Below are 25950 nucleotides of genomic sequence, written 5' to 3'. Positions count from 1 at the left end.
ACCCTGTTATAGAGAGAAAAAAGATTCAACGTTCTTCTTTTTATATAAGCGCACAATAAAATAACAGAATTCATATACAATAATGTAAATCCTAGTGGAAATTACTTAGGACATAAGTTTTCTAACTCATCTATTTAAGTGATTTTCAAGATAAATTCATGTAACAACCTAATCTAAATATAGATAAGGAGTAGCATGTTGAAATTCATAGTTTGAGGGACAATTTGGAATAGTATAACTTAAACTAGGCCTCAAGTGAATAACAGGAAAGACGAGGCATATCCTTTGAAAATCTTAAAAGATTCTCTGCGAGAAAAGGCTTGGACAGAGTCACCAACCCAACTCCCAAGGGTCGGATAACTCTCCAAATCTCTCCCTTTCTATTGTCCACACCTCAAAAGGACTTGGCTCCTAGAGAAATCAAAAATTGCCAGGTGACACTTCGCCTCCAAAATTCACCACCATGGATAAGGACTTCATTTCCTACGTCAGCTTGACACATAGATCAACCCCTTTTGCCCTTCCGCTCTCTTCTTGATCTTTATATATGCCCATTTTCTTCTTTCCCAGTTGAACAGATTCATTATATCCTATCCATTTCAACCCATTATTGCATTCAAAGAAAAGTACCCTCCCCATACTATTCTTCATTGGCAATTGACTTGTTCTTTGAATTTTGCCCTTTTAAAATATTCACATAGCTTTCACATTCACCAAACCTTGCCTTCTCTAACCCGTTTCCATATTCATTTACCTGTTCCTTTCAGACCCTTCGATAGATGATCTTATACCCATAATCTATATATATCTTTGAAGCTGGTTTTGCTAAATCGCATCCGGGTTTGCTCATTTCTATTGGAAAAAAAGAAAACAGAATCCAATTTTTATTGATCCAAGAGTAGCTTTTGACTTTTTCAGAAACAATGGCGACTTTTGTAGGCTCTGCCTCTTCATCGTCTTCTTGGATTCAGATGAAGAACTCAGCAAAGAAGGGAAAGAACAATGGCAAGGACAATACCAAGTTCAGGGTATCGTGCGTTTCTTCTTCTATCGCAGATCCATATAAGACCCTAAGGATTCACCCTAGTGCTTCTGAATCTGAGGTCAGGAAGGCTTTCAGACAGCTCGCTCTTCAGGTATTTTTATTTTTAACCTCCAATTTTCCATTTTATTTGTGTTATTGTCACTAAAAATTTGATCTTTACAAACATTTCCATTTGCTAGACGCCAGCTTTGGGATAAAAATCTTTTCTTTAAATTGATTGCTCATTTGGAAAGTTCTTAACTTTTCACTTTTCTGGTTCTGTATTCAATCCGGGCCATGTAATAATGTGAAGGAGAATTTCTCACTTCTGATCCTTCAAGTTTGATTTTTTTTGGTTGCCAATTGTTGCCTGTTAATGTTTCAAATTGCCCTATTTTTTTTTTAAAAAAAAATTGGCGCTAAGATTATATCATAACTAATGCTGGTTTATTGATGTATTATCTATCCGTGATCCAATTTCAGTATCATCCTGATGTCTGCAAAGGGAGCAACTGTGGCGTGCAATTTCACGAAATTAATGAAGCTTATGATGTAAGTCAGCATGTTGATCTCTGTTCTCGTTAACAAATTAGGTTCAGTTGATCTTGAGGTTACAAATAACATATATATGATAATGAAGTGATATCTCAGACATCATCCTATAGTAGTCTATCTGGGCATGATTACTTTATGGTCTAAGTGGGAGCCTCGGATGTATGGTTGACCTTAAGTTGGAATATAATATCATGTTATAACTGAAAAGGATATGCCAAGCATTTTACCTATTCCCAATCGTATTCAATTATTATACGCGACAACTTTCCAAAAAATTATTATACGTGACAATAATGGAGAACAAGTCCTTTTCATTGTCAATCAAAGTGATGCCAATTGCTTCACGCAACGTTTCTCAACCTGTCCCAAGACGTTGCATCTGTTCCAGCCATGTTAAAAATTAGGATGAAAGCCACATCAGGTGTAGGTTGCTCAAGTTGCTGATCTTATCCGAAAGAAGCAATTCAAGAATTTTGGATAAAACTTGGTTATTAAAGTATCATAGTCATCAGTTCATTGGTTCTTGATTGATGCAAGTTTCTGGTAGAGGTGGGCTGTACTGTTATTGAGCTTTTTCGTTTCCATGGTTTGTTTGCAGATTGTGATGAGTAATCTCAGAGGGGAATCAACTCAATCACAAATGGAGGCTTATGATGACGGTATAGATGATTCATTCAGGGGGATGAATGATCCTGATTGGGACATGTGGGAAGAATGGATGGGATGGGAAGGAGCGGGGATTCGTGACTACACATCCCATATCAATCCATACATTTAATCAAATCTTATTGCTTGGTTGTTTCAACAGTACAGGGCCGTTAAAAAAACCCACATCTTCAACCTAAGAAACAGATGAAGATGGTTGAGGTTGATGTACAAATTGTCGGATTTATGTAAATATTCTGGGGGTACTTCTAATTAGTTGTATCATGTCGGAACCTTTTCTTGATGTGAATTCAATACACTGCATGTGCTCATCTATCAATGAACTGAAAATTTGCTCAAAGCTTAAAGATTTCACTTTCGCTTCTGTACTGTTCTTATGCTATCTGTCCAACTTGGTTCCTTGGCCCTGAGTACATTTGTTTCCTTCTGCCTCTGGGGCATTATGGAATCACAGGAAAAAACCTATATTGGGCCTGTCAAAGCACTGAGCTCACCCCTCACCACTTTCAAATGCCAGGAACTTGGTTTCTAATTACTCCTTCCTATGATTTCATCGGTAAATTCCAAGCTTAGTACTGAATTAATTCCTCCTGAGCCTAACATCCGGAAGCTTAATATAGATGGAACATCAAAGGGCAATCAGGGGCCTGCAGGTGCAGGGGAGTAATCAAGGAAATTTTTTTTTTTTTTCAAAACAGGAAATTGGTTTGCCCAGTAATACTAGCTCGAAGCCATGGGATTGACAGACTGGGACTTGGGAGTGATGCTGCTGAATCTAAAAGCTGCTTTAATCTTGAAGCAGATGCTGGTGATGAAATTGAGCCCATCAATCTTGAAGTTAAAGATAAAAGGAGTGGTTAATCAGAAGACACTGATTTAAATTGTTCATTCAAAAATAACAGATTGAAGTATCAAGAAGATTAGACCATTAGGATCACAAGATTGCCCTGTTCTTGCTCTCTTTTCACTGTTCACCCGTTCCTGTTTAAAATGTAACTTGGAAAAGAAAATGGATCAGGAAAGTCATTAACTTATAATATGAAGTTACTGTAACATCATGAAGGAGAAGAGGATTCCAGGATGGAGAATTGCAAATCAGCTGTCATATGATTGGTGGGGCGGCCATCTCAATAATCAATAATGGGGACGTCACAATCGGAGAGGCAGTTAAACTATGAGGAACGTGATTTTTTTTTTTTTTTTTTTTTTTTGAGAATAGGTACGTGATTTCAAGAACGTCAATAATCAATAATGGTGATGCTCCAGCATCCAACAAGCCCCTTAGCCCGGGCACGCCGTGATTGGGAGAAGTCGTGGTTGCCGGTGAACGCTTTCGAGGTCAATGAACTCGTAGACGGTTGAAGTCGTGTTGTTTTCTGCAGGGCATTGTATATCACGTTCTTGCCCTTTTGGGCAGATTGAACTCTGAATTGTCTACTCCTTGCCATTTGAAGATGACGTAGTAAGGAGTAGTTACCTGGGTAATTTGGATTGAAAAGTTTGATTCGTTATCCATGAATCAAAAAGAAAAAGGAAAAAGGAAAAGATGACGAGAAGAAGAAGGAGGAAAAAAGCCATAAATAGTAGTAATAGTAAGAAGAGGATCTAAGGAGGAGCTAAGTCGATAAATGTGATTATTATTTATTAGCAACGAGAAGTTTTATCTCGATCCAGATTAATTACTTGACAAGTTTAGAAATTGATATTTAGCCAATCAAAATACTTTAAGTAAGATCGTGAACCCCGTGAATTTTATCATCAACCATTGTGATTTGGCATGTGTGACCCTCGTTTATTCACTTAGAGATAAAAAAGAATTGATTAAAAACCAACTCTTGAGTTTGCGTGAAGTTAGTCCAGACGGAAGGTTAAGGATATAATAATAATTCGTCTTGTTGTCGTAATACAATAATCAACAAGTGGAAAAGGAAGGAAAAATGAAATCTAAACCACCAGATTCAATGAAAATCAAAAGCTAAAGCTTAAAAGTAGGAATTGCTTATTTATATATTTTTGGCCTGTATCTACCAATACCACATGATCACATCTATATTTAATCATGCCTCATACGTCATGGATTAAGACATTATTCACTAGGGAAAAAAATTAAACAATGGATTCATGCTCAAAGATTCCTCAATTGGAATTTATACGTGCAATAAAAATCCAAATCCATTCGAAAATTATAGAATCTCATAAAAACACCATAATTCTAACTCCTTCGGCTTAAGATGGTTATTTTTTGTAACTGCTTATTGAAAAGAAAGGAAAGTAATACAGAACGCCTTCCACATTTTGCCAAATGATTTTTTTTCCTTTCATTTTTAAAATATTAACTTTACATCCTATACAAATTTAAATTAATAAAATTTGGTTTTAATCTAAATTTTTGACTAGGTTTTAGACTAAAAATCATCACATGACTAATATATACTCATTTTTTTTATGTAAAAAATGTCAGATTTCACTTTTTTAGTAACAAAAAATTGTATGAATTAGGTCAAATCTTTTTTTTTTTTTGGATAAAATAAATATAATTTGAGTCATATCTTACTTTTAAAGGGTCGAAAATGAATATGGACCAAATCTTTTGTTTAACTACCAAAGGGATCTAATCATTTTTCTTTTAAAAAATGATCATATATCAATTACGAAATGAATTTAGGATAAAAAGCGGTAGAAAACAGCGGACGCCAAAACACTTCACTGCCAAGAAAATGGGGGAAAATAATCCATTGTTATACATTAATTACTACAATAGTCTCCAAAAAAGAAAAACTACTATAATAGTAACAATAACAAGCTTATGATTGCTTCGGTAAGTAGTAGCTGTAGCTCCGGCTTTATGAAAGGCTGACGTCAATCAAAGCGACCAAGTTACGAGGTCGTTTTACTGAGAAGTTCCTTCCTTTCTCTCCGAGGAAGGCAATCAAGATTCTTGGAAGGCAATCAAGATTCTTGTACCCTTCCTGACGAGAATGATGATTCAGATAAAATAAGCCCACGAGCCCCGGGGGGATTTTTTTTTCTGTTCTTTTGTTTCTCGAGTTGCCGATGCAACAGTGTAAAGAATTTTATAATTGTCTTACGTAATATTACGGTGGAGGCAGCTACGGCGGCATTTTGGCCCAAACCCTAGCTTCTTCCTCTTCTGGAGGTATGTTGCAGAGTTCGTAGCTTTCTGTGAATTCAATTGATTGAGCTAAGTTGGCAGAGTTTGTTCGAATTTCTCTTTCGCGGATTTGGGAGGAATTTTTGGATTTGATCGCATTTCTGACAATAATACACTGTTTTTCTAATTTACTTGTCCCCATTTGAGATGGATGTTGTGATTGAATCTATTTGTCTGTGTTGTTTTCATTTTGAACTGTCCATATTATTACGTATAATTGAATTGTGGAAAGAAAAAAGTGAAGGGCTATGGGGGTTGAAGCTGTTTTGTTGGAAAGAGTATGATTGTCAATTGGAAAATAGCATCTATTTCAGTTATCGGTTTTTTCTTTTGATTTCTGGGATTCTGGGAATGTGATTTGGCATTTCCTTTAAACAGTGAAGGGAATGTTATTTTCGTTAATGCCTTTTTGGGGATTGTGGGACCCTTATGGGTGGAAGAGAAATGAGGGCGGGAATGGTGCTTGGATTGTTGCTGGTGTCATGTTGAAAATGTAGCTCTGCTGAATGAATTAGTTTAGCCCTTTGATCATCTTTGCGTTTAGGCATTGGAAAAGTAAAGGGATTAATATTTCCTACACTGACAGTGTGTATACTGTCAGCGTTGGATGAATGACAATTATGCAAAATTTTTTGCCGGAGTTAGGACAATTCAAAGGTGATTGATATCTGCATTCGAGCATTTTGTCCTTACTGTGGAATAAAATGTATATTTTCCTCGTAAGCTGAACAAGAGATATGATGTCATGACTTTTTTTTTCTTTTTTCCTGAAGGAATTTCATCATTCCAGCTCAACCATACAGCATTTTACTTTTAGTGAAAGTACTTAGTTATGTGATGAAGTTTTTCAGTAATAATGCTTCCAATAGAGCATCATGCACTGCCAAATAGATCCAGTGTTCCCTAATTCTTACATGATGCATGGGGTAGATAGTGAATGGATGAGTTTTACTTGAAATCATGAAATATTTGGCATTTTGTACGTTGTGACATTCTTCTGTTCGTTTTTGCATTCATTATGCAAAGTAATGGTTTGATTTCTGTTTCTTCTCTCACATCTCAGAATTAGAAAATGGCTGATCTTAAAGAACGCCTTCTACCCCCAAAACCTGCATCAGCTGCAAATCTTCGAGATGTATCTTATAGGCCCTCTGCATCTGGCCGTCCACCATTTCCAGGTGTTGACGTTCTAGGCCTCAAAAAGCGTGGCCAAGGCCTTCGTTCATGGATTCGTGTCGATTCCTTTGGGAATTCGCAAGTTATTGAGGTTGACAAATTCAGTATGATGCGTCGTTGTGATCTTCCTGCCCGTGATTTGCGCCTGTTAGATCCATTATTTGTTTACCCATCCACAATTCTTGGAAGAGAGAAGGCAATAGTTGTAAACCTGGAGCAGATTCGATGTATTATAACAGCAGATGAGGTGCTGCTTTTGAACTCTCTAGATAACTATGTAGTGCAGTATGTGGTGGAGCTGCAACGGCGGCTGCACGCTGCTGGAGTCAGTGATGTTTGGCAGACAGAAGGTAGTGATTCGAGCAGGAGGGGAAGGAACTTTGACAATATGTTTGGAAATACTTCACCAGATTATTTGCCCTTCGAGTTTCGGGCTCTTGAAGTTGCTCTGGAGGCTGCTTGCACATTTTTGGATTCTCAGGTGCGTAAGAGAAACCATGACCAAATAGTTAAACTATATAATAGTAAGACTTTGCTGGAAACGTGAATTGATTGAGCTCTTAATGAAGAGTGCTAGGAAATTTTATCCATGCCTTCTTTAGCAGTATATGGTTATAATTAGCTGTTGGAAAATTGATTATTACATTCAGGCAGCAGAATTGGAGATTGAAGCATACCCACTGCTGGATGAGCTTACATCAAAGATTAGTACCTTAAACTTGGAGCGTGTTCGTCGATTAAAAAGCCGACTTGTTGCTTTGACCCGGAGAGTTCAGAAGGTATTGTGCTTATTATATTTTTTCTATCTTATTGAAACCCATTCTTCCCATTTCTGATGTTTTCTCTGTCTTTCTTTTATACCACCGTTCATCTAGGTTAGGGATGAGATAGAGCAGCTAATGGACGATGATGGAGATATGGCTGAAATGTACCTTACTGAGAAGAAAAGACGAATGGAATCATCCTTTTATGGTGATCAATCTCTTCTTGGATATCGGTCAAGTGATGGTGTACAATCTATTTCTGCTCCAGTCTCGCCTGTTGCGTCACCTCCTGATTCCAGAAAGCTGGAGAAAACTTTAAGTATTGCAAGGAGCAGACATGAGAGTGTCAGGAGTTCAGAAAGTGCAAATGAGAGTATAGAAGAGCTCGAAATGTTGTTGGAAGCTTATTTTGTTGTTATTGACAGCACCTTGAACAAGTTGACATCGGTATATTCTGTTGTCAAAAGTACCTATGCTGGCTTTTTATTGTCTGTTGGTTTAAGGCAAAAGGTTGATGAATAACTTTCTTTGTCTGATTTCAGCTGAAGGAGTACATAGATGACACAGAAGATTTCATCAACATTCAGCTGGTATGCATTCCTTTCTCTGGCTAAGTTGTGAAAAGAGTCTTTTAGCTACAGGTTGCACACTGATATGCATGTATCTTGGATTGATATGGAACCTATACCTCTTCTATGATCTCTAATATTACCCGTACGGTAAAACTGTGGACACACTGCTCAAAGGGTCTGTCAACATTAATTTGTTAAGTTTTTAAAGTTGAAATTGAACATTTTAGTCAATATTGATTATATATTCTTGGAACACACCACAGGTCATCTTTGTTAAAATTATATAGATGGTTTTGTTTGTATACTTTTGATATATCTGACTGTATGCTTATAGTTGACTTATCGATTATTTTCTTTGGATACGCTTGAGATATCTGACTGTAAGCTAATCGTTGCACAGCAAGTCAAACATAGTTTCCGAGGTTTGGTCATCATTGCTTTACCCAGTTTGAATTTTTTGTTTACTTGCATCACGTACGTAGGACATCGAAGTGTCTATCAATGTAAACAATTGCAAGGATTTTTCGTCAACCACACGTCCTGCGTTATAAAGAGTGTATTGTGAATTCACATGACTCGTTATTGTTTCTCAACGTTAGCTCTTAAATAAAGCATGACCCAGTTGTGACAACTAATTCTATTTCTTTCTGCAGGATAATGTCCGAAACCAGCTTATACAATTTGAGTTGTTACTTACAACAGCAACATTTGTCGTTGCCATCTTTGGTGTGGTAGCTGGAATATTTGGCATGAATTTTACAGTACCATTGTTCGATAATCCAAATGCGTTCAAGTGGGTCCTCATAATTACAGCAGTATGTGGAATTATCATATTCTGTTCATTTTTGTGGTTTTTCAAATACAAAAGGCTGATGCCGCTGTAAGGAAATTTAGGAGCATTGCTAGTCATGCAAACCTTTAGCATCAAATTTTTGTAAGAGTGTCTAATCTATGCCAAGAAATATAGCAAAAGAGCAAGCTGCCTCAATTCTTTTATAGGCCCTGCTCACTGCTCTGTTTCATACTTTCCCTTTTTTAACTTTTCGATCAATATACTTTGAACCCCCAGCAACGCCATGGTGATAACGAAAAGCACTGGAATGCTCCCAAAAGAAGAAACATAGATCGGGTATGCAGAAAATATACACGTCTGCGAATTTCTAACCATAACAAATTTCGGTTTTCGGGATACATTCAAACTTCAATCCATCCTTTTGCCGGATGCAGAGTATGAGATGGTGATATTCTAAACCAACAGCATCCTGGCCGTATTTCTCATGACAACAAGGCACATCAATTGACTCCCCCAACCGTCTGATTTTCATTATTAATGCAGAAGTTTCCTGCTTTCCAATTTCTTGAAATAGAAATGCTCTTCTTGAACATGATGGTCAAATCAAATGTAAAAGGGAGCCTACGCCTTAACAATTCACATATAAACAACGGTGCAGCAACATTATAACATCTGAAAAATCCTAATGAAGCTTCCATTACTCTCTGTTGAGCACAAAAAATAGAACGGACTAGGGTGGTATAAAGGAAACAGCAAGTCCGATGAACCATGATCAGACAATCATCGAGCTAGCTTTTCCCCACACTAAGATGTTGAAGCTGCTGATGAACCTTTTGAAAGTCTCTCACTTCGTGCTTTATCAGCTCTTTCCATATAGTCCTGATGAGATTGCTGTTTTGAGCCTGAAAGTGGAAAATTTTTTGTTAAGATCAGGTATAAATAGAAAATTCAGTTTTCCATGCTTGATCAGTAAGTGAAAGAAAGCAACCAATGCAGAGCGTGAGATACAGCTTTCGTGCTAGTTTCTCAACATTTACAGACGACAAATGAGACAGAGATCCACAATTACATGTTTGAAATCTATCATGTTCATTACAATCTTGTTAGACCAGTGGACTATCAGCTCCATTACATCTGGATCACACAAAGAAACGCACAGACATAGAATTCCAACAAGAACTATCCTAGCATATCTGATAAAGGAAGACAAGTGACAAAATGCAGATTTATATTTTCTTTCCATGCATGGGCAAATAGGGAGAGGATAGAGCAACCTGATACACAATCTAATAAAAGAAAAATCTTATAGCGCTGGTGCAATCAACCTGAAACACAATGCTTGGAACAGCTATACAATTACTCAATGGTTCAGGGTCAACTCAATTTTAATCCACAAGGCTTTCACGCAAGATTCACTGCATTTTAGTACATTCAAACACATAGATTTGCCACATGATAAGACCCTTGAGAAGGCATTCTGTATGCATGTCTCCCAGAGAGAAATCTGACGAACTTGAAAAAGAGCTTGTGGGTAATCCATTCCAGTTAATCCAAACTTCGACTAGGTGAAGCAGAAGTTACTACTACAATCACATTGTTGCCTACTTCGTAATATGTGTAACCACTCTGGAAAAGAACTTCTGCACGAGGGTTGAGGTTGCTGTCGCAACAAGAACGGATATGTTTTCCATATGGTTAAAACTTGTTGAAGTCCAAGAAAGTTCAAGCATTTTTCCCTAGTCATACTTCGAAATCCAATGACCGCTATACTGGCTTTCTCATGTCAAATTATTCAACTGAACCATAAGAACATTCTCCCAGGTCACTGATCATAAGAACATGTTCTATCCTTGAATTGAGTAAAATAATGCCTGATCTTTCAGGCAAAATCTCACCTTTCTAAAGCTAAGGATTTCTACATTTCCACCCAAAAACAATTTGTTTCCCGTAAACCAATAATTGGCACATACTAAATCAAAAAAAAAATGCCCGAATTTCAAAACCATCTTAATCACTTGAATTGTCTCCAAAACACGGGACACCCCAAACAAAAAAGGGAAGGAAAAGACGACGACAACAACAGTCCTCTCTAGTAACCAAATAAATTCACAAAAAGGAGTTGGGGACGCGAAAATCTTTACAATTGGATAATAAAAACGTAATCTTTCCAAAACCAACCACAACTTGCACCAAGTAAAATCCTCAAATTTAAAAGGATCAGAGAGAAATTGTTTTGAAAAAAAAAAGGGAAAAATGTGAAAAGATGATACCTTTGTTCATGAGGTACCAAGGAACCCCAAAGAGGACGCCAATTATGGCTATGCCTGCGATGACATGCTTCTTTTCCCCACTATACAGGTAATGATCCAATTTAGCCCTGAAACCACCATTGCCTCCTCCACTCTTCTTGCTTCCACTTGTTTTGTTAGTTTCACTAGCCATCTTTAGCTCGGTCTCTTTCTTTCTCTTCTTATCTGAAAAGCCTTAAACCCTCCCCCTCAATTTTATTGCTCTTTGGTTTCTTGATTTTGAGCTTAAATCCTTAAACCCTACGAAGAAAGAAAGAAATAGTGAATAGCCTTGACTCCAGAGGCCATCTGGGCCTTGTAGTGGCGGCACGTGTTGGCTCTGGGGGGACACTGTGCTTTGTTTGATCTAGCCACGTGACACTTTTTGGAGATTATTTTTCGTCGCGAAGGGATTGATAATTTGATATCACACTTACCAACTGCTTTATTATTTCCTCCATAAAAGAAAAGCATAACTTATTTTTTTTTGCCGTTTTATTGTTTTCTCCCTTCATAAAAGAAAAGCAGAATTTATTTTTTTGGGCAAAAGAATTTTTTTTCCTGCTTTGCCAAAAAGAAAAATATGTATTTGTCTCTAAATTTGGTTGGCGAAAGACTCAATGTAATAATCTGCATCTATTTTGCAGGCAGAAAGAGGACATGTGGGTAGTATCATTTTGTGTGCTCTCCTAAAAAGTGTTCTTAGGTCTCTCCTCCTAAAAAATGCTTCAGTTCTGAAAATGATAGGTCTACTTATCCATGTTAGAAGACTCCATAGAGCACATACCTCACTCTTCTTGGCTCAACTCCTGAACCCACTAGCTCATCAAAAACTTTCATCTTGCTATACAGCTGCTTCTCCGTCGCATCATTCCATTGGGGCATTTCAGCAAACGCTTATCAACCCTTGTCACTCCAGTCTACAGAGCCTCCATTTCTCCGCATCCCATAGTTCTGACCAACGACACGTCTATGATGTCATCAACTTCCGTGAGTGTGTAAAAGAAACCCGTGAAAATGCTCAAGTGGGTCTCAGTGAATTGACTGAGTTAATCCAAAAAGCTAAGAACTTTGATTCCGGAGATGAAGCATTGGATTTTCTTGATAAGGGAGGCGTTAAACCCAATAAAGATTTGATTTTTTCCTCTATCTTTGCTTTGAGGAAAGAATGGAAGCTGGCATTCTTGTTATATAAATGGGGTGAAAGATGGGATTGTGTGGATGAAATGGTTCGGTGTTTGATGATATGGGTTCTGGGGAACCATACAAAGTTTGGTACTGCTTGGTCCTTGATTCATGACCTTTATAAAAATTCAGTGGATACCAAAGAAGCATTGCTCATCATGATTGATAGGTAAACGCAGAGTCTTGATGGTTGTATCTCCTTGATTAATGTAGATCGTCCGTAAGAAAGAGCAGGTATTCCAACTAGGAGATGTGATTCACTCACTACCTGTCAAACTTCAAATGACATCTTTCAGCTATGTTGAATTTGGTAGCATATAAATTACATTTGCAATATTAATTTGGAGTACAAGTCTGATGTCCCTAATTGTGAAAACCGGTTCCATCGTCCTCCCGTCGCTCCCTGTAGTGCTTGAAGAAATTCATTGCGGAAGAAACTCCCAACATAGATCTTGTTTAGCTACTAGCATGTTCATGCCGATTGCCAGTGGCGCAGTGCATTCCTTTTTGCTTGTGTGATTACAGATTTTACTGACGGATTTTGTCACTCTGTTTCTGTCGCACTTGTTTTGTTCAAAAGATTTAGTAGACATGTTCCTTCTAGAGTTTATTGAGAATCAAAATCCATCTGTTGTACAATAGTAATCCAATCACTGAAAGCCAAAGCTGCCTATATCTAACAGTCAAAATGACTTCTTTTAGAGTCTTTTACAGTATCAGTATAATTGATTTTAACTTTTTTATTTTGGTGTTGTTCTTGTATTGCAATTCACCAGGTATGTAGCAACAAATCAATTTGACAAGGCTGTGAAAACATTTGAAACTATGGAGAAGTTCTGCTTGTTGCCTGATCAGGATGCATTCTTCACATTTCTTAACATTCTCTGCAAGCATGGAAACATCGAGGAGGCTGAAGAATTTATGTTTCTCAACAAAAAGTTCTTCCCTCTGGTGACTGAGGGCTTTAACATAATTCTCAATGGATGGTGCAATATAGCAGTTGATATAGTCGAAGCCAAGAGAGTGTGGAGAGAAATGTCAAAATGCTGTATTTTGCCCAATGGGATGTCCTATACGCACTTGATTTCCTGTTTTGCGAAAGTTAGAAATCTATTTGACTCACTCAGACTGTGTGATGAGATGAAGAAAAGGGGTTTTCAACCTGGCATTGAGGTGTATAATTCTTTAGCATATGTTCTGGCTTCTGAGAACTGCTTGAAGGAATCTCTCACCATTCTCAATAAAATGAAAGAAGCAGGTCTATGTCCTGATTCTACCACATACAACAACATCATAAGCCCTCTTTGTGGAGATATGAAACTCGAGGAGGCAAGAATGGTACTGGCTATGATGATAGAGGACAATGTCAGTCCAACTATTGATACATACCATGCATTTCTTACTGGTGCAAGTTTAGAAAGAGCTTTTGAAGTTCTTAATCATATGAGTAAAGCCGGTCTTGGTCCAAACGGGAATACCTTTCTCCAAATTCTGGGAAAATTCTTTGAATTGAAGCAACCTGAAAGTGCCCTGAAGGTATGGCTGGAAATGAGGCACTATGAGATATTGCCTGATTTAGCACATTACAGAGTTCTGGTTGAAGGGTTAGCTAAATGCGGATTATTGGTCAAGGCTAGAGAATTTTACAATGAGATGAGATCTAAAGGATTTGCTAGGGATCCTAAGCTTGAGAAACTTTTCAAAGAACCAAGGAAGGATAGGCATCTTGAAGGAGACCGAAAGAGAACCATAAAACACAATGAGGAAGGCAAATCCTCATTTCATGGGAGAAATATTGCTATGCAAAATAGAAGAGGTACTAAAACTTCACGCAAGAATAAAATAACTTGAAGTTGAGATTCTTCTGCTCTTTCTTGTGGCTTTGGTAAATGCATATTTTTTGGTGATCAATGACTCATTGGGTCAGCCCGTGGATTTTAGCGTGGAAAATTTATATTTGATGTCTGCATTTGGGTGGTCTGCTGAAAGCATATTATTGATTTTGGAGATTGGCTAAACTAGGAAGATTGTTATATTTTTTCTCCTCTTCCTATATTTATGGAGGAGCTGTGCTTGGGCTGGTTCCATGGGCAGCATTGCGAGTCAATCTGTGCCTAGGTGAGCTGTTGCATTTTGCATTCTTTGGAGTCTGTGGTGTGCTTTGTGCTATTCAGTATCATGGAGTCATGGACTATGAATGAAATTCAGGAAAGAGCGGAGCTTCAACTTGAAGCTCAGTTATAACTTGTAAGCCTCTGAGGTCTAGTCCCCTGATGACTGGTATACTCAAAAAAGAAGAAGTGTAAGATGGTAAGGATATACTCATAAAAGTCAGTTTGAGAACATTGGCATCTTGAATGCAAAAGACTTCGCTCATTGGTGATTGCAAGTTTGCAACTTTAACTATCTAAGCCACCATTTTATCAGCAATTCAGAGGTTGGAATGTTCTGCCATTTTCACTCGAAATCATCAGATGTAGGGTCTAGTGTTTTGCAGGGATTTATGTGGTAATATTCTAAACAGGCCATGTGATTTTAGTTCGTTAAATGGTTAAGCTGGGAGAATTTGGATTCAATAGAATAAGCACACACACAAACACACGCATAGAGAGAGAGAGAGGGGGGGGGGGGAACTGTGTGTTTATTTGCGGGATCAAGACTTCATGAAGGCCTGGTTCACTGATTACTCCATGTAATTGTAGATCCGCATTGTTTGGAAAACTCTTGATAGCAATCACTGGAACCGACTCAGCGTTTCGCGCCAAATCAAGATCTCGAGTATGGTGGAATTTGCAGGGCGATTCTTTAACGTAACGTTCCATGCTAAGTCCAGAATGTTGCCTATGGATAATTGGGATTGGGGAAGAGCGATTAGCGAGAATCAATAAACTAAACCAAAAGAAATGAAATGCGCATGAGATTCAAGCGTGACTTTTCAGGCTTTGCTCGCCCGTACCATTGGGGTCCATATCCCCGAATTTGATGTTTGTGCTCCAACATTTCACTAGTGAGTGTTCAAGTGCTTCCACCAAGAAAATATATTGGTCCCATCTCATCGAGGACGACGAGGAGAAGAATTTATCTATTTATTTATTTTTTTTGTTGGGTGGGTATCAAGAGAAAGAGAACGCCCTCTTGCTCTGGCTCGTCTACCAACCTTTTCTTTCCGTCGGCATCTTATCCAACACATCGGAAGCAAACGCCAAAATGGCCCAACCAATAATTGCTAAATTTGCTACATGACATGAATACAGTCACAGCCATATTAATTAACTTGAAACTTAGAATACCGGAAGGTCCACATCACAATTTCTGGCCTGGTACGGTACAGCCAAGTCCAGCCATTTCACAACTTGTATGTACCAGTCTTAAATATCTACAAAGCCATCCTTCAAATCTCGGGCTGGTTAAATGATTGATAAAAAAATCTGACATAACAATTTTTTCTCCAAAACAAATTGTTACGACTATGTATAAGTATAACCACCGCTAAAATGTTCTTTCTTTACACCTTCTACTTTAACTGATCTAATGATATATACATATATATGGCCTTAGCTTCATTAGACTTGCTAAGAACAATAATAATAATAATAATAATTAATTTTTTCTACATTGACCGTGTATACACTGTCAATTTTGAATGACTGACAATTATGCAAAATTTAAATTTAAAATCTAACTTTCGTATATGTGTCATAAATCTAACGATGATAGAGTATATATACCCTCAATATATATAAAATTTACCCTAATAATAATAATGATGATGATGATGCTGATAAAAGGAAGAAAAGGGTACCCTGCAGTCTCGTTCTAGTTTAACTGATCTGATGATATATATGACCTTAACTTCATTAGACTTGCTAAGAACAAAAAAAAAAAATAATAATAATAATAATGATAAAAGAAAGAAAAGGCAGTCTCCAGCATTCTATTTAGTGTTTACTATCCGTTCAGGATTTTCTTGGATCCGTTAGATAACCGTTGTTTGTTTCCTTATTGGCTCAACTCTGCGGGGGCACCGCACTTTATATGACAGCTAGCTCCCTGACAAACCCAAATTAGTAGCTTAGCAGTCTTGAAAAAGAAAAAGTGTAGTCACTAGTGGACTGGCAGTAGTCAAGCACAGTCAAAAGAGCTGCAAGTACAGTAATCACCTCCCAAAACAACCATTCCAACCATCATCAACCCCAATCCAATCCAATCATGTCCAACTCAGCAGCTTCAACCCTGCTCCACCTTATCACCACTACCACCCTCCTCCTCCTCCTCCTGACCACCAGAGTCTCCGCCACCGACCACATTGTGGGTGCCAACAAAGGCTGGAATTCTGGCATCAACTACACCCTCTGGTCCAACAACCAAACTTTCTACGTTGGAGACCTCATTTGTACGTACATATACTACTTTCCACCACGTACTAGTAGTACTAGTACATTCTTTGTCATACGATCCATCCACTTTGTATTTGTAAACAACAATAATGTTATGTTTTCTTTTGGATTAATTTTGGTTATATATATATATATATATATGTGACAGCATTTAGGTATCAGAAGACACAGTACAACGTTTTTGAAGTGAACGAGACAGGTTACGATAACTGTACGATAGAAGGGGCAGTGGGGAACTGGAGCAGCGGAAAAGACTTTATCCCCCTTAACAAGGCTAAAAGGTACTACTTCATCTGCGGGACTGGTGGCTGCTTCAACGGGATGAAGGTTTCTGTCATCGTCCACCCTCTTCCTTCTCCGCCCAAGCCTGCCATTGCGGCCACTCATGCGTCCACTAAGTCAGCTGCACCTGCAGCGGCGCGTGGGATTTACTCCATGCTGGTCTTGATGGGTCTTTTTCCGTTTATATGGATTGGGCTTTGATTGTGGATCTAGACTTCTTCTAGTTAGGCTGCATTCCCTTTTTTTTTTAAAAAAAAAAATTTGCTTTTGTGGGTGTGCGAAAAAAATCCATTGCCTTTGATTTGTGTTTGTGTGTGGGATCCAAGTGTTGAATTTGGAGAAATTATTTTTTAGCCTGATTTAGTGGGAGATTGGTGAGTCTTTAATTCATATTCATCTTGTTCATGTTGTCGTAAAGTTTTTGTTGAATTGTCTTCTTCCATAATTTTTTCGTCCGAATAAGGGCACGCCTAATATATATGCAATTTAAAAACAATTAAAATGAATTTTGTTTTTCACATAAATACAATTTTAGACAAATTAATGAAAGAACTTCGATTTATAAGGTACAGTAATTTGGTAATTACAGCAGTTAAGGTGGTTATGAATAGTTATACTAGAAAAATGTGATTAGGTTTGCATTGCCGCCTCTGATTTTATATATTGTATACCGATGACACTTGAGTTTTACAATGAACGGGCTGAAGGAGATGCCTTTCTCATTCAAAAGCCCAAAAACCTCTGGTGAACCCAATTGTCTAATTATTCTTCTTTTTTTTTCCACTTAAATAGAGAGAGAAAAACTAGACAAGCTTTTCATTCATGAATCAAATCAGCCAACATAATTGTTCATATACAAAGAGGAGTGGATGACCAGAAATTTGGGAAATCAAAGAACTTAGCTAGCTGGGCTAATGCGTGGGCTGCCCTATTACCAGTTCCCCTAACCCATTGTAGTTTTTTTTTTTTTTTTTTAAATACTCTCTCTACCTTCTTCATATCCTTTTCACCTTCAATTACCAGAATTCACACATTGAATCTGATAGGGGAAAAAACTCTAAGAACTCTCTTCTACCCCAAATCGGATAGATCTTCACCTTCTGCTTTCAAATTGTTAAAAGCAGAAGGTGAAGATCTATCCGACCTATTCAAGTTTGATCAATATCAAGCGAAAATTACTATTCATTAAATTTAAAGCTTAGAACTTCGACGCAATTATGAATAAGTAAATTCAAAAATTTATTTTCATTCTTTCGTTAAAGCCACACACCCGAGAGTTTAAATTTTGAGTTTTGACATTCTTCGCCATTACTAGCCCTTGACTGAAACCTCAATGCAGCAATTAAAAGCAGTTAATTTCATATTATTTGATTAGGCAAGCCACTTGACGAAATCTCTAAACATTTTTATACAGTGAGGGATGAGTGTGTTAATTACCTGGTCTTATAGTAACTGAATTGATAAGACAATTCAACTAAATTGTACAGATTCTGTACACTAAAAGGATGGGGTGAATCCATTTACAGTACTGACGAACAAAGCCCAACATCCTACATTCCTACTTGACTGATGGGCCTCGACGGGACGCTTTGTTCTAATTTTGTAGTATTACTTCTTTATTATGACGCATGTTTTGAGGTACCGTATCTTTTTTTTTTTTTTTTAAGACCTACATTTATTCTATATTTTGAAGAAGAGACTTGAAGAGATCAAGAAAAAATTGGAGGAGATGAAACCACCTACCAGTCCAAACGAGTGCACTGTGCACTCGTTTGGAAGCCACTTAAAATGGCTTGCCACATTTTTGTGACCAATAATGAGAGGTAATATTTGATTCCTGACCTCCCACCCCAGCAACTTTGGTGGTGGCATCATATCATATGGAGAGAAACGAAATGACAATAATGGCCCAAAGAGGGGGAAAAAAAAGGCTAAAGGATAAGAGCCTAATGAAATATCGATGATACGAACAGGACAAAACTTAATATACTTGTTGGCTTGTTGCTGCCAACTGATCATCTAAGTGATGTCTTGTTGATTGATCCCCAAATTTGTTGTCTAATCCAGAAGATTATATTGTCTTGACAAAGAAAAAACAAAAGGGATTGTTTCAGAATCTAGAATGGAATTGTTTTACGAAGTTTATACTCCAACATTCTTTACTTGAAAGGAAGAGGGCAAAAAAAAAATTTAGTTTTTGGGTCAAATGACACATGGCATAACATTCCATAGCTGCGAGAAGTGCTGGTTCGAATTTTCAAAGGCATTGGATAAAAGAGATCAATGATATCTTGGAAAGAAAAATATTCGTATCACACAAAGAGTTGTTGAAGAGATTTTCCGCAATTAATTACTGGATTTTTCTTTGCATAATTTTTTACAGAATTATTAAGATAGTCAGAATGAAGTCATTCAAAATGTCAATGCACTTCAATCTCAAAGCCCAAAAAAAAAAATCTATTATAGTGGGAAATCAATTTGCATTCAACGAATCTACGTTGGCATGATTATATATTGCTTCTTGAAGTTCTTCCACTCAACTCTTATAGATAGTTTGGGAGTTGAGGATAGAAAAGAAAAGAAGAGAATGGTTAAGTTATGAGAGAAAAGAAATGATAAGAAAAGAAGAGAAGAGATTTTAATGTTGTTTGAGAGTTTATGAAAGAAAGGAAATGATTTTGGACATATTGGTCAATAAAAATTTTATTCAATAACTTTTCAAGGATAGAATGAGCAATTTCAAAATTTTTTGCAAGCTCTCCGCGGCTTTCCTTTGCTTTCTTTCGTATGGAAATTTTTTTTTTCTTCCAAATCAGTTGCTTTCTTTTCTTTCTATTTCACTAAATCTCTCAAACATTGGAAACATCTATCTTTCTCTTCCCTTTTTTCTTTTCTGCTCAAATCTTATCTCCCAAACTAGCCATGAATTGTTTATACTTATACATGCCTCTAGTGGACAAATAATATTGTAGCACAATGATTTAACCCAAAAAAAAAAAGAGAGAGAGAATCGCATACTTCCTTATCCTAAAAAAAATAGACAGAAATCAACTCTCAAAGTAGATTTCCATCTCTAAGGTGAGTGAGGTTGTCGGGATTGATCCTTATTAGCAATTTTCTTTTTTTTTTTTTTTACTTGCGTTATATACAAGTTTATTAATTGTATTTTTATCTTTTCAATAATTTTCTTATTTCATGTATATCACATCACATAAATAACAACGGTATTATTCTATTCAAAAAACAAGTTGAAAGAAATATAGTAATTTTCTATGTAAACGGACTCGTGACATTTTTGCCATGCAGCTAGGCATGGCCATGGTTCCATTTGGAACTAAGAACCGGATCGGAACCCGACCGTTTGGAACCGGATCAGAACCGGAACCAAAACCATGGAATCAGAACCGTGGTAGAACCTTGGATAAAGGTTCCGGTTCTGGTTCTCTGAAAAATAGAACCAGAACCAGAACCGCTTATTCCAGAACCGTTAAAAATAATTAATATAAGTAGTGAGATAATTCAAAAAAAATTAGTTGTGTTTAATAAATTTTAAGAAAGTTTAAATTTTATGGACTTTCTATATATTTTATTAATTATTTAATTCTTTCTATTCATCTAATATCTATCATTATAATTTGTAAGTATTAAATTATTACTTACAATTTTTTTTTTGCTTATTTGCTATGAAATGACAAGTTTTGATGGTAGTAGCTCATCTTCAAAATCAAGCAAGCAAAAAAATATTTTTTGCAATATTTCTTCAAATGGAATCTTCAACATTGATGATTGTCCAACTCAAGAAAGTCAACACATGACAACCATTTGATAGTGTAATGTATTTTTTAATTTGACAATGTAATGTACTTTTCATAAAATTTATGTTATCTATTTATTACATCTTACTTTGTAGAATAATAATAAAATTAAAATATGATTTTTATTTTGTATTTATTTTTTTACATTTTATTTGAAATTTTAAATGTATTGTTATATTCGTATTAAAATTGGTAAGGATAAGGAATTAAATGAAATTGTATATAACCATACGGAACCGGAAACCAGAACCAGAACCATAAGGAACCAAAATCAAAACTATGCGGTTTTGGTTCTACCTCTTTGAAGAACCAGAATCGGCGGTTTTGAAACCAGAACCAGAACCATCTTATATGGTGCGGTTCTGGTTCTACCTCTTTGAAGAATCAGAACTGGCGGTTCTGGAACGTGCCATGCCAACATGCAGCTACGAGCATATATATATATATATATATATATATTTCAATTGTTGGTTGTGTTGTGTGTGTTTAAAGGTACTGGTGGTTGGTGCAGACCGTGATGGTGACTCGTGTGGTATTGAATTTGACCACTCTTTTGAAGTTCAGGAAAACTTATTCCCTTTCCTCCTAAGGCTAATATTGAAGCAATCTGCTTTCCATTGGCATATAGCGTCTGTTAGGGCTTTAGGAAGTTACACAGTAAACAACAAAAACTGCCAGAGCGTGTGATGGCATTCATGAAGTGGACCAACTGCAGTCAAGTATAGCAGCGCAAAGTGGGTAGTGCCATGACACTAGTAGTAATAGTATCCTATGAAGTATGAACACCAGCTGCTAAAAATAGGGTCCTTGGATTCGAATATACAGAGGGGGAAAAAGTTAATGGAAAGTTTGTAGAAATTTTGTATATTTTCTCCCATCATCAGAAGAAGCGAGGAAAGTGGAAATTCTTGCTCACCAAATGAACAAGGAAGGATGGTCCAAGGAAGAGGAGAGGGAGGAGCCAAAACTGCTAATACCTACTGATACTGGCAGCAGTTTAACGCTCTAATGCATACTTTTTTCCTCTTAGTTAAAAACTTTTTGATTTCAATTCTCTGCTGGTGCTTCACCTACTCCATCCCCTTCTCCAGTAAAAGCAGGCCAAGTCGATTTCCACAAGGAGAAGTTAGGCATTATTTGTTTTACTCTCCAGTCCCCACCCTTTGTTCTTTCACTTTTCATGCCAACGGACCATGGCGTGAAAAAAAGGGAGAAGGGACGAGATGGGTTGACAATCATAACAAATGTTCGTCTTTGAAGTATGAGGTATACAAGCTCAGTGCTGCATTGTTTGGTTCAGATGTCAACAGTGCGATTTGATATTATTGTTTAGTAAAACATGAATCTAAGGACAAAAAAAGAGCAGCAGCATCAAGGGCCGCTGCAAGTGAATTCAATTCAGAAAAGCTTTCGTTCATCTATTTACATACAATAGAATAAAACTTGGCAATCAGCATCTACAATCTTGCATCAAAATAAACTAGCCTTTCTGGAAGAACATGATCATCAGAACCTTCCTCTCCTTTATGTTAACAAACTAAAAACCTATTCAGGATTGCTCTTCTGTCTCCTTCTTGACCTGCTGAATAATTTTGACGGTGGAGAGGGAGAAAACTCGAATGGGAGTGGTGGGAGTTCCATTTCCCCTTTCAAGATCTTAAGAATGTCCCCAACATCTGGCCGTAGCTCAGGAACTTTTTGCAAGCAAGCAAGTGCCAAGTGAATACACAAGCTTGCTTGTTCCTTGCTGTAATCATCCTTTAGTTTCTCATCTATTATTTCTAATACATTTCCAGCATGAGCTAAATGCCTACACCAGCTTATCAGGTTTGCCTTTTCAAGCTTCATAGGTGAAGATAGCACATGTAATGGCCTTCTACCAGAGACAATCACAAGGATCAGAACGCCCAAGCTGTAAATATCAGCCTTCTCCATTAGATATCCACAACCACCATATTCAGGTGCCACATAGCAAAGAGTGCCTCTCATGCTAGTTGTGCTGCTCAATTGTCCACTAAAGAGATCTCCGCTCCACATATCGCTGTTTACAGAACGTGCATTCTTCTTCTTCCAACCCTTTCTAAAGCTAAATTCCCCATCCTGATTGTCTAAATCTTGGCTCTGTCGCCTTACACTTCTCCTCTTTAAGCAAAAACGTTTACCCAGACTGAAATGTGGCATTTTAAAGCGCTTCTTCATCCTAACGTCCAGTTCATTTACCTTAGTATTCTTTCTGCTAAGTTCATCAAGATGCTCTTCTTTCCACCATTCTTGCATCTTCCTGTGCTTCTTATTACGCGTTCTCCTCCACCGATTAGAACCCTCCCTCTCAACCCCATTATTAGGACAATCCAATCTGGATTCTTGTAATTGGTTTTCAAATTTATCTTCCACCTTATTTAGCTGCATTGAATTATCCACCAAGTCATTGTCTTGAGGAGAGGACTTCTTTTCATCATCCCAATCTGGCGTTGGGGATGGACAGATCTGGCTTCCAATCCACTCCATCACATAATCTTTACTACATAATTCACCACTTCCATCCTGTCTCCACCACCAATCTTTCCCCCATTGTTTGGTCCTGGTACCATGTTCATCCCCAACCAAAGCGGCATTCAGATTCAACTCTTTACCAAGTTCAACACCACTGAGCTCATTATCAGGATTCAGAAACTTGTTCGAATCTTCTCCACCACCATTTTCAACAACTGAAACCTCCTTCCCCTTAGCATTGCGACTCTTAGTATCGTCATCAATGAAAAAATTACCATTAAAGTTCAAAGAACCCCAGCTTAAACTTTTCAAACTGTGGAATGCTGTAGTATTTTTCGTGGAAGAGGAAGCTTGCAAAGCCAAAGCAAAATCAACCTCATCATGACTATCTACTGGAGTCCCAATTACAGGAGTCCCAGTTCCGGTTCCGGTTCCGGTTCCGGTTCCTCCGCCCCCAGTACCTAAATTCCCAGAAAGTTCCTGACTTTTCCACAACTCCTGACTCTTCCCCAGCTCCTGACTAAACATATCAACCCCGAATTCAGCCTCAAGCTTCAATCTGGACAAGCCGAAATCTGAAAGTTTAGCCCTGTACTCTGAGTCAAGCAGCACGTTACTAGGCTTCACATCCCCATGAATCACAGGTGGATCACATTCAAGATGCAGAAAGGACAATGCTTTAGCAATATCAAGAATGATATCAAACCTTCTACCCCAATTCAAACTCAAATTAGACTCAGAAAACAAGCTCTCTTGTAAGCTACGATTAGGCATGTATTCATAAACCACAAGCCTCCTACTCTTCTCTACGCAATATCCCAAAAGATTGACAATAAAAGATGATCTCAACCCACCAAGAACCTGCAGCTCATTCTGGAACTCCCTTTCACTCTGCAAAGAAGCCGAATCAAGAAGTTTGACAGCAACCAACTTTCCATCTTTGAGAATTCCCCTGTAGACTGTGCCAGACCCTCCTTTACCAATGGAATTGGATTCACTGAACCCATTGGTGGCTGACTTAAGCTCTTTGAAGGTGAATCTTTGAAGCTTGACAAGGGGGGTGGTGGAATCAAATGGGCTTGTTCTTGAACGGTGGACTAACGAGTACCATAAATAATAAAGAAAATAAACAACTGCAAAGAGGATAATCAGAGAAGAACAGATGGTTACTGTTAGAAAGACTACGCTTGCTTTAGGCCTTGAGGTTGCTGAAAATGGCTGTCTTGAAGGCATTTTTCGACTCAGCTTCACTCTTCTAGTTCATGGGGTCTTTGAGGACGTATTGTTCGGGGTCTGGGGTGGGGAATGGCAGCAGGGCAGGGCAGGGGGGGAGTTGTCCGGGGAAGAAGGGAGTATTTGTTTATGTTACGGGTTGCCTTTACAGTTGGGTAATCAAGTAGTATTGATTAGATTATGATGCATGGACTCTGTAAAAGAATCAGACTAGTATGAGTTTTGTAACGAGACGAGACATTTCACACTACAATAAAGTCGTACGTATTTCTGGGGTTGTTTAGTCGTTTTAGTGTAAGTTAGGAGGCCAAGGAGGAGATTAATGAAAGCAGAGGGAATTGTGGGGTGGGGGACCCAATCGGCTTTTGGGTTTTTGACCAAAGAGAAGGTTTCTGCAGGTGATGGACTGGGGAAGAAAATTGGAGGGAAAAACTGCATGTATTTTTGCATTTTTTTTGTTTTCTTTTCTTAGGTGCAGTGTTTTTGAATTGGGATTATTTAGAGAGAAAAAAAACTTTTTTTTTAATCTACGGTAGCCTTTTTTGTGTCATAAAGTACTCGTATCATACAAAGGTAATTTCCCTTGAAAAAATAAAAATGATAATAATAAAACTTGTTAAGAGAATTTCAAAATATTTTTCTTTCATATAACTTGTTTGGTTTCCAAAGTCCAAACACGGTACTGGCACTGCCAATGCTTATGTTTTGGCCAAATTCCCCCTTCCTCCGGGCGTAGAACCGCGGACTGAGAGTCAAGACTCAAGACTGTCTTGAGGTATCAGGAACCTTGAAATTTTGGTCCCACTATGCTGAGTTTTTACAAGTAAATCATAGAGCATAAAACTGCTGCTCTATTCTTATCAATTGAATCCAGACCTTAAATAGCTTCAGTTCTGACTCGACCTAACACGACAAGAGGCTTTGTGGCTGAGATTTTTTTTTTTTTTAAAGAAAAGCCTTCTACATTTTTCAGCTAAAGCTACATTTAGGCATGCTTCAAAAAGGAAAGGAAAAAAAAAAATCAAAGAAAGAAAGAAAGAAAAGGATATGCTTTGTTTCATCATTTTTTTTGACTTTTGAGGTACTTGTGAATTGAACGACAACAGATTATGCACTCGTTTTACTAATAAATTCTTCACTTTTATTTGGCAACAAAAAGTCGTGTGCTAATCCGCAAGCTTAGGCAAAGATGTTGGCCTTTTGCAATTGCAATGTGGATCGGATCGGCAGCGTTTGGGTCTTTACGCAATTAATTAATGCTACCACAGAGTTTTCCACTTTCCATTAGCTCACCATCCCAAATGCATATTAATATTTGCTTAAATTTACCTTTTTATGTTGGTGGTACTCCCTCAATAACTCAATTGTCTTCTCTTGAGGCATTTTTTCCCCCACTCGCATAGAAAAAGAACAAAATGGTCTATACATTTCATTTTGATTACAAATTTATGATGTAAATTCAATGCAAAATAGGGTCTAAATCATATGGTCAAAAAGTTAAAAAGAGTGCCAGTAACATTTCCCTTACGAAATCA

The 25950-nt window shown here is 37.5% G+C and overlaps 6 protein-coding genes across 6 annotated transcripts; 4 read left to right on the top strand and 2 right to left on the bottom strand.

The window, feature by feature from the left end:
- Nucleotides 1–572: 572 nt before the first annotated feature.
- On the top strand, nucleotides 573–2585 carry LOC113742777 (chaperone protein dnaJ 8, chloroplastic). Its single transcript, XM_027270731.2, has 3 exons — nucleotides 573–1136; nucleotides 1508–1576; nucleotides 2178–2585. Exons 1-3 carry the CDS (start codon nucleotides 924–926, stop codon nucleotides 2355–2357), a joined length of 462 nt encoding a protein of 153 aa, XP_027126532.1. The 5' UTR covers nucleotides 573–923; the 3' UTR covers nucleotides 2358–2585.
- A 2368-nt stretch (nucleotides 2586–4953) lies between these two features.
- Nucleotides 4954–8953, top strand: LOC113741435 (magnesium transporter MRS2-1). The gene is made up of 6 exons (XM_027268962.2): nucleotides 4954–5402; nucleotides 6481–7074; nucleotides 7244–7372; nucleotides 7469–7804; nucleotides 7900–7947; nucleotides 8583–8953. Exons 2-6 carry the CDS (start codon nucleotides 6490–6492, stop codon nucleotides 8811–8813), a joined length of 1329 nt encoding a protein of 442 aa, XP_027124763.1. The 5' UTR covers nucleotides 4954–5402; nucleotides 6481–6489; the 3' UTR covers nucleotides 8814–8953.
- A 273-nt stretch (nucleotides 8954–9226) lies between these two features.
- On the bottom strand, nucleotides 9227–11349 carry LOC113741840 (uncharacterized). Its single transcript, XM_027269482.2, has 2 exons — nucleotides 10993–11349; nucleotides 9227–9624 (listed from the first exon to the last, which is right to left on the bottom strand). Exons 1-2 carry the CDS (start codon nucleotides 11162–11164, stop codon nucleotides 9527–9529), a joined length of 270 nt encoding a protein of 89 aa, XP_027125283.1. The 5' UTR covers nucleotides 11165–11349; the 3' UTR covers nucleotides 9227–9526.
- Nucleotides 11350–11459: 110 nt separating this feature from the next.
- Nucleotides 11460–14571, top strand: LOC113741498 (pentatricopeptide repeat-containing protein At1g80880, mitochondrial). The gene is made up of 2 exons (XM_027269028.2): nucleotides 11460–12364; nucleotides 12972–14571. Exons 1-2 carry the CDS (start codon nucleotides 11751–11753, stop codon nucleotides 14044–14046), a joined length of 1689 nt encoding a protein of 562 aa, XP_027124829.1. The 5' UTR covers nucleotides 11460–11750; the 3' UTR covers nucleotides 14047–14571.
- Nucleotides 14572–16404: 1833 nt separating this feature from the next.
- LOC113741551 (early nodulin-like protein 17) lies at nucleotides 16405–17075 on the top strand. The gene is made up of 2 exons (XM_072046787.1): nucleotides 16405–16588; nucleotides 16792–17075. Exons 1-2 carry the CDS (start codon nucleotides 16405–16407, stop codon nucleotides 17073–17075), a joined length of 468 nt encoding a protein of 155 aa, XP_071902888.1.
- A 4960-nt stretch (nucleotides 17076–22035) lies between these two features.
- Nucleotides 22036–24681, bottom strand: LOC113742928 (putative receptor-like protein kinase At1g80870). Its single transcript, XM_027270957.2, has one exon. It carries the CDS (start codon nucleotides 24413–24415, stop codon nucleotides 22235–22237), a length of 2181 nt encoding a protein of 726 aa, XP_027126758.1. The 5' UTR covers nucleotides 24416–24681; the 3' UTR covers nucleotides 22036–22234.
- Between the last annotated feature and the right edge of the window lie 1269 nt (nucleotides 24682–25950).

The sequence above is a fragment of the Coffea arabica genome, chromosome 4e (genome assembly GCF_036785885.1).
Source record: "Coffea arabica cultivar ET-39 chromosome 4e, Coffea Arabica ET-39 HiFi, whole genome shotgun sequence".
NCBI classification, from domain to species: domain Eukaryota; kingdom Viridiplantae; phylum Streptophyta; class Magnoliopsida; order Gentianales; family Rubiaceae; genus Coffea; species Coffea arabica.
This window is presented reverse-complemented; position numbering and strand designations above follow the sequence as displayed.

Excerpts from the sequence above, each read along its gene's own strand:
- LOC113741435 (XM_027268962.2), top strand. The coding sequence starts at position 6,490 with ATGGCTGATCTTAAAGAACGCCTTCTACCCCCAAAACCTGCATCAGCT. Across the intron at positions 7,075-7,243 it reads GCACATTTTTGGATTCTCAG|GCAGCAGAATTGGAGATTGA; the intron begins GTGCGTAAGAGA and ends TATTACATTCAG. Across the intron at positions 7,948-8,582 it reads ATTTCATCAACATTCAGCTG|GATAATGTCCGAAACCAGCT; the intron begins GTATGCATTCCT and ends TTCTTTCTGCAG.
- LOC113742777 (XM_027270731.2), top strand. The coding sequence starts at position 924 with ATGGCGACTTTTGTAGGCTCTGCCTCTTCATCGTCTTCTTGGATTCAG. Across the intron at positions 1,137-1,507 it reads TCAGACAGCTCGCTCTTCAG|TATCATCCTGATGTCTGCAA; the intron begins GTATTTTTATTT and ends ATCCAATTTCAG. Across the intron at positions 1,577-2,177 it reads AAATTAATGAAGCTTATGAT|ATTGTGATGAGTAATCTCAG; the intron begins GTAAGTCAGCAT and ends GTTTGTTTGCAG.
- LOC113742928 (XM_027270957.2), bottom strand. The coding sequence starts at position 24,415 with ATGCCTTCAAGACAGCCATTTTCAGCAACCTCAAGGCCTAAAGCAAGC.
- LOC113741840 (XM_027269482.2), bottom strand. The coding sequence starts at position 11,164 with ATGGCTAGTGAAACTAACAAAACAAGTGGAAGCAAGAAGAGTGGAGGA. Across the intron at positions 9,625-10,992 it reads TTGGTACCTCATGAACAAAG|GCTCAAAACAGCAATCTCAT; the intron begins GTATCATCTTTT and ends TTCCACTTTCAG.
- LOC113741498 (XM_027269028.2), top strand. The coding sequence starts at position 11,751 with ATGATAGGTCTACTTATCCATGTTAGAAGACTCCATAGAGCACATACC. Across the intron at positions 12,365-12,971 it reads TTGCTCATCATGATTGATAG|GTATGTAGCAACAAATCAAT; the intron begins GTAAACGCAGAG and ends GCAATTCACCAG.
- LOC113741551 (XM_072046787.1), top strand. The coding sequence starts at position 16,405 with ATGTCCAACTCAGCAGCTTCAACCCTGCTCCACCTTATCACCACTACC. Across the intron at positions 16,589-16,791 it reads CTACGTTGGAGACCTCATTT|GTTACGATAACTGTACGATA; the intron begins GTACGTACATAT and ends TGAACGAGACAG.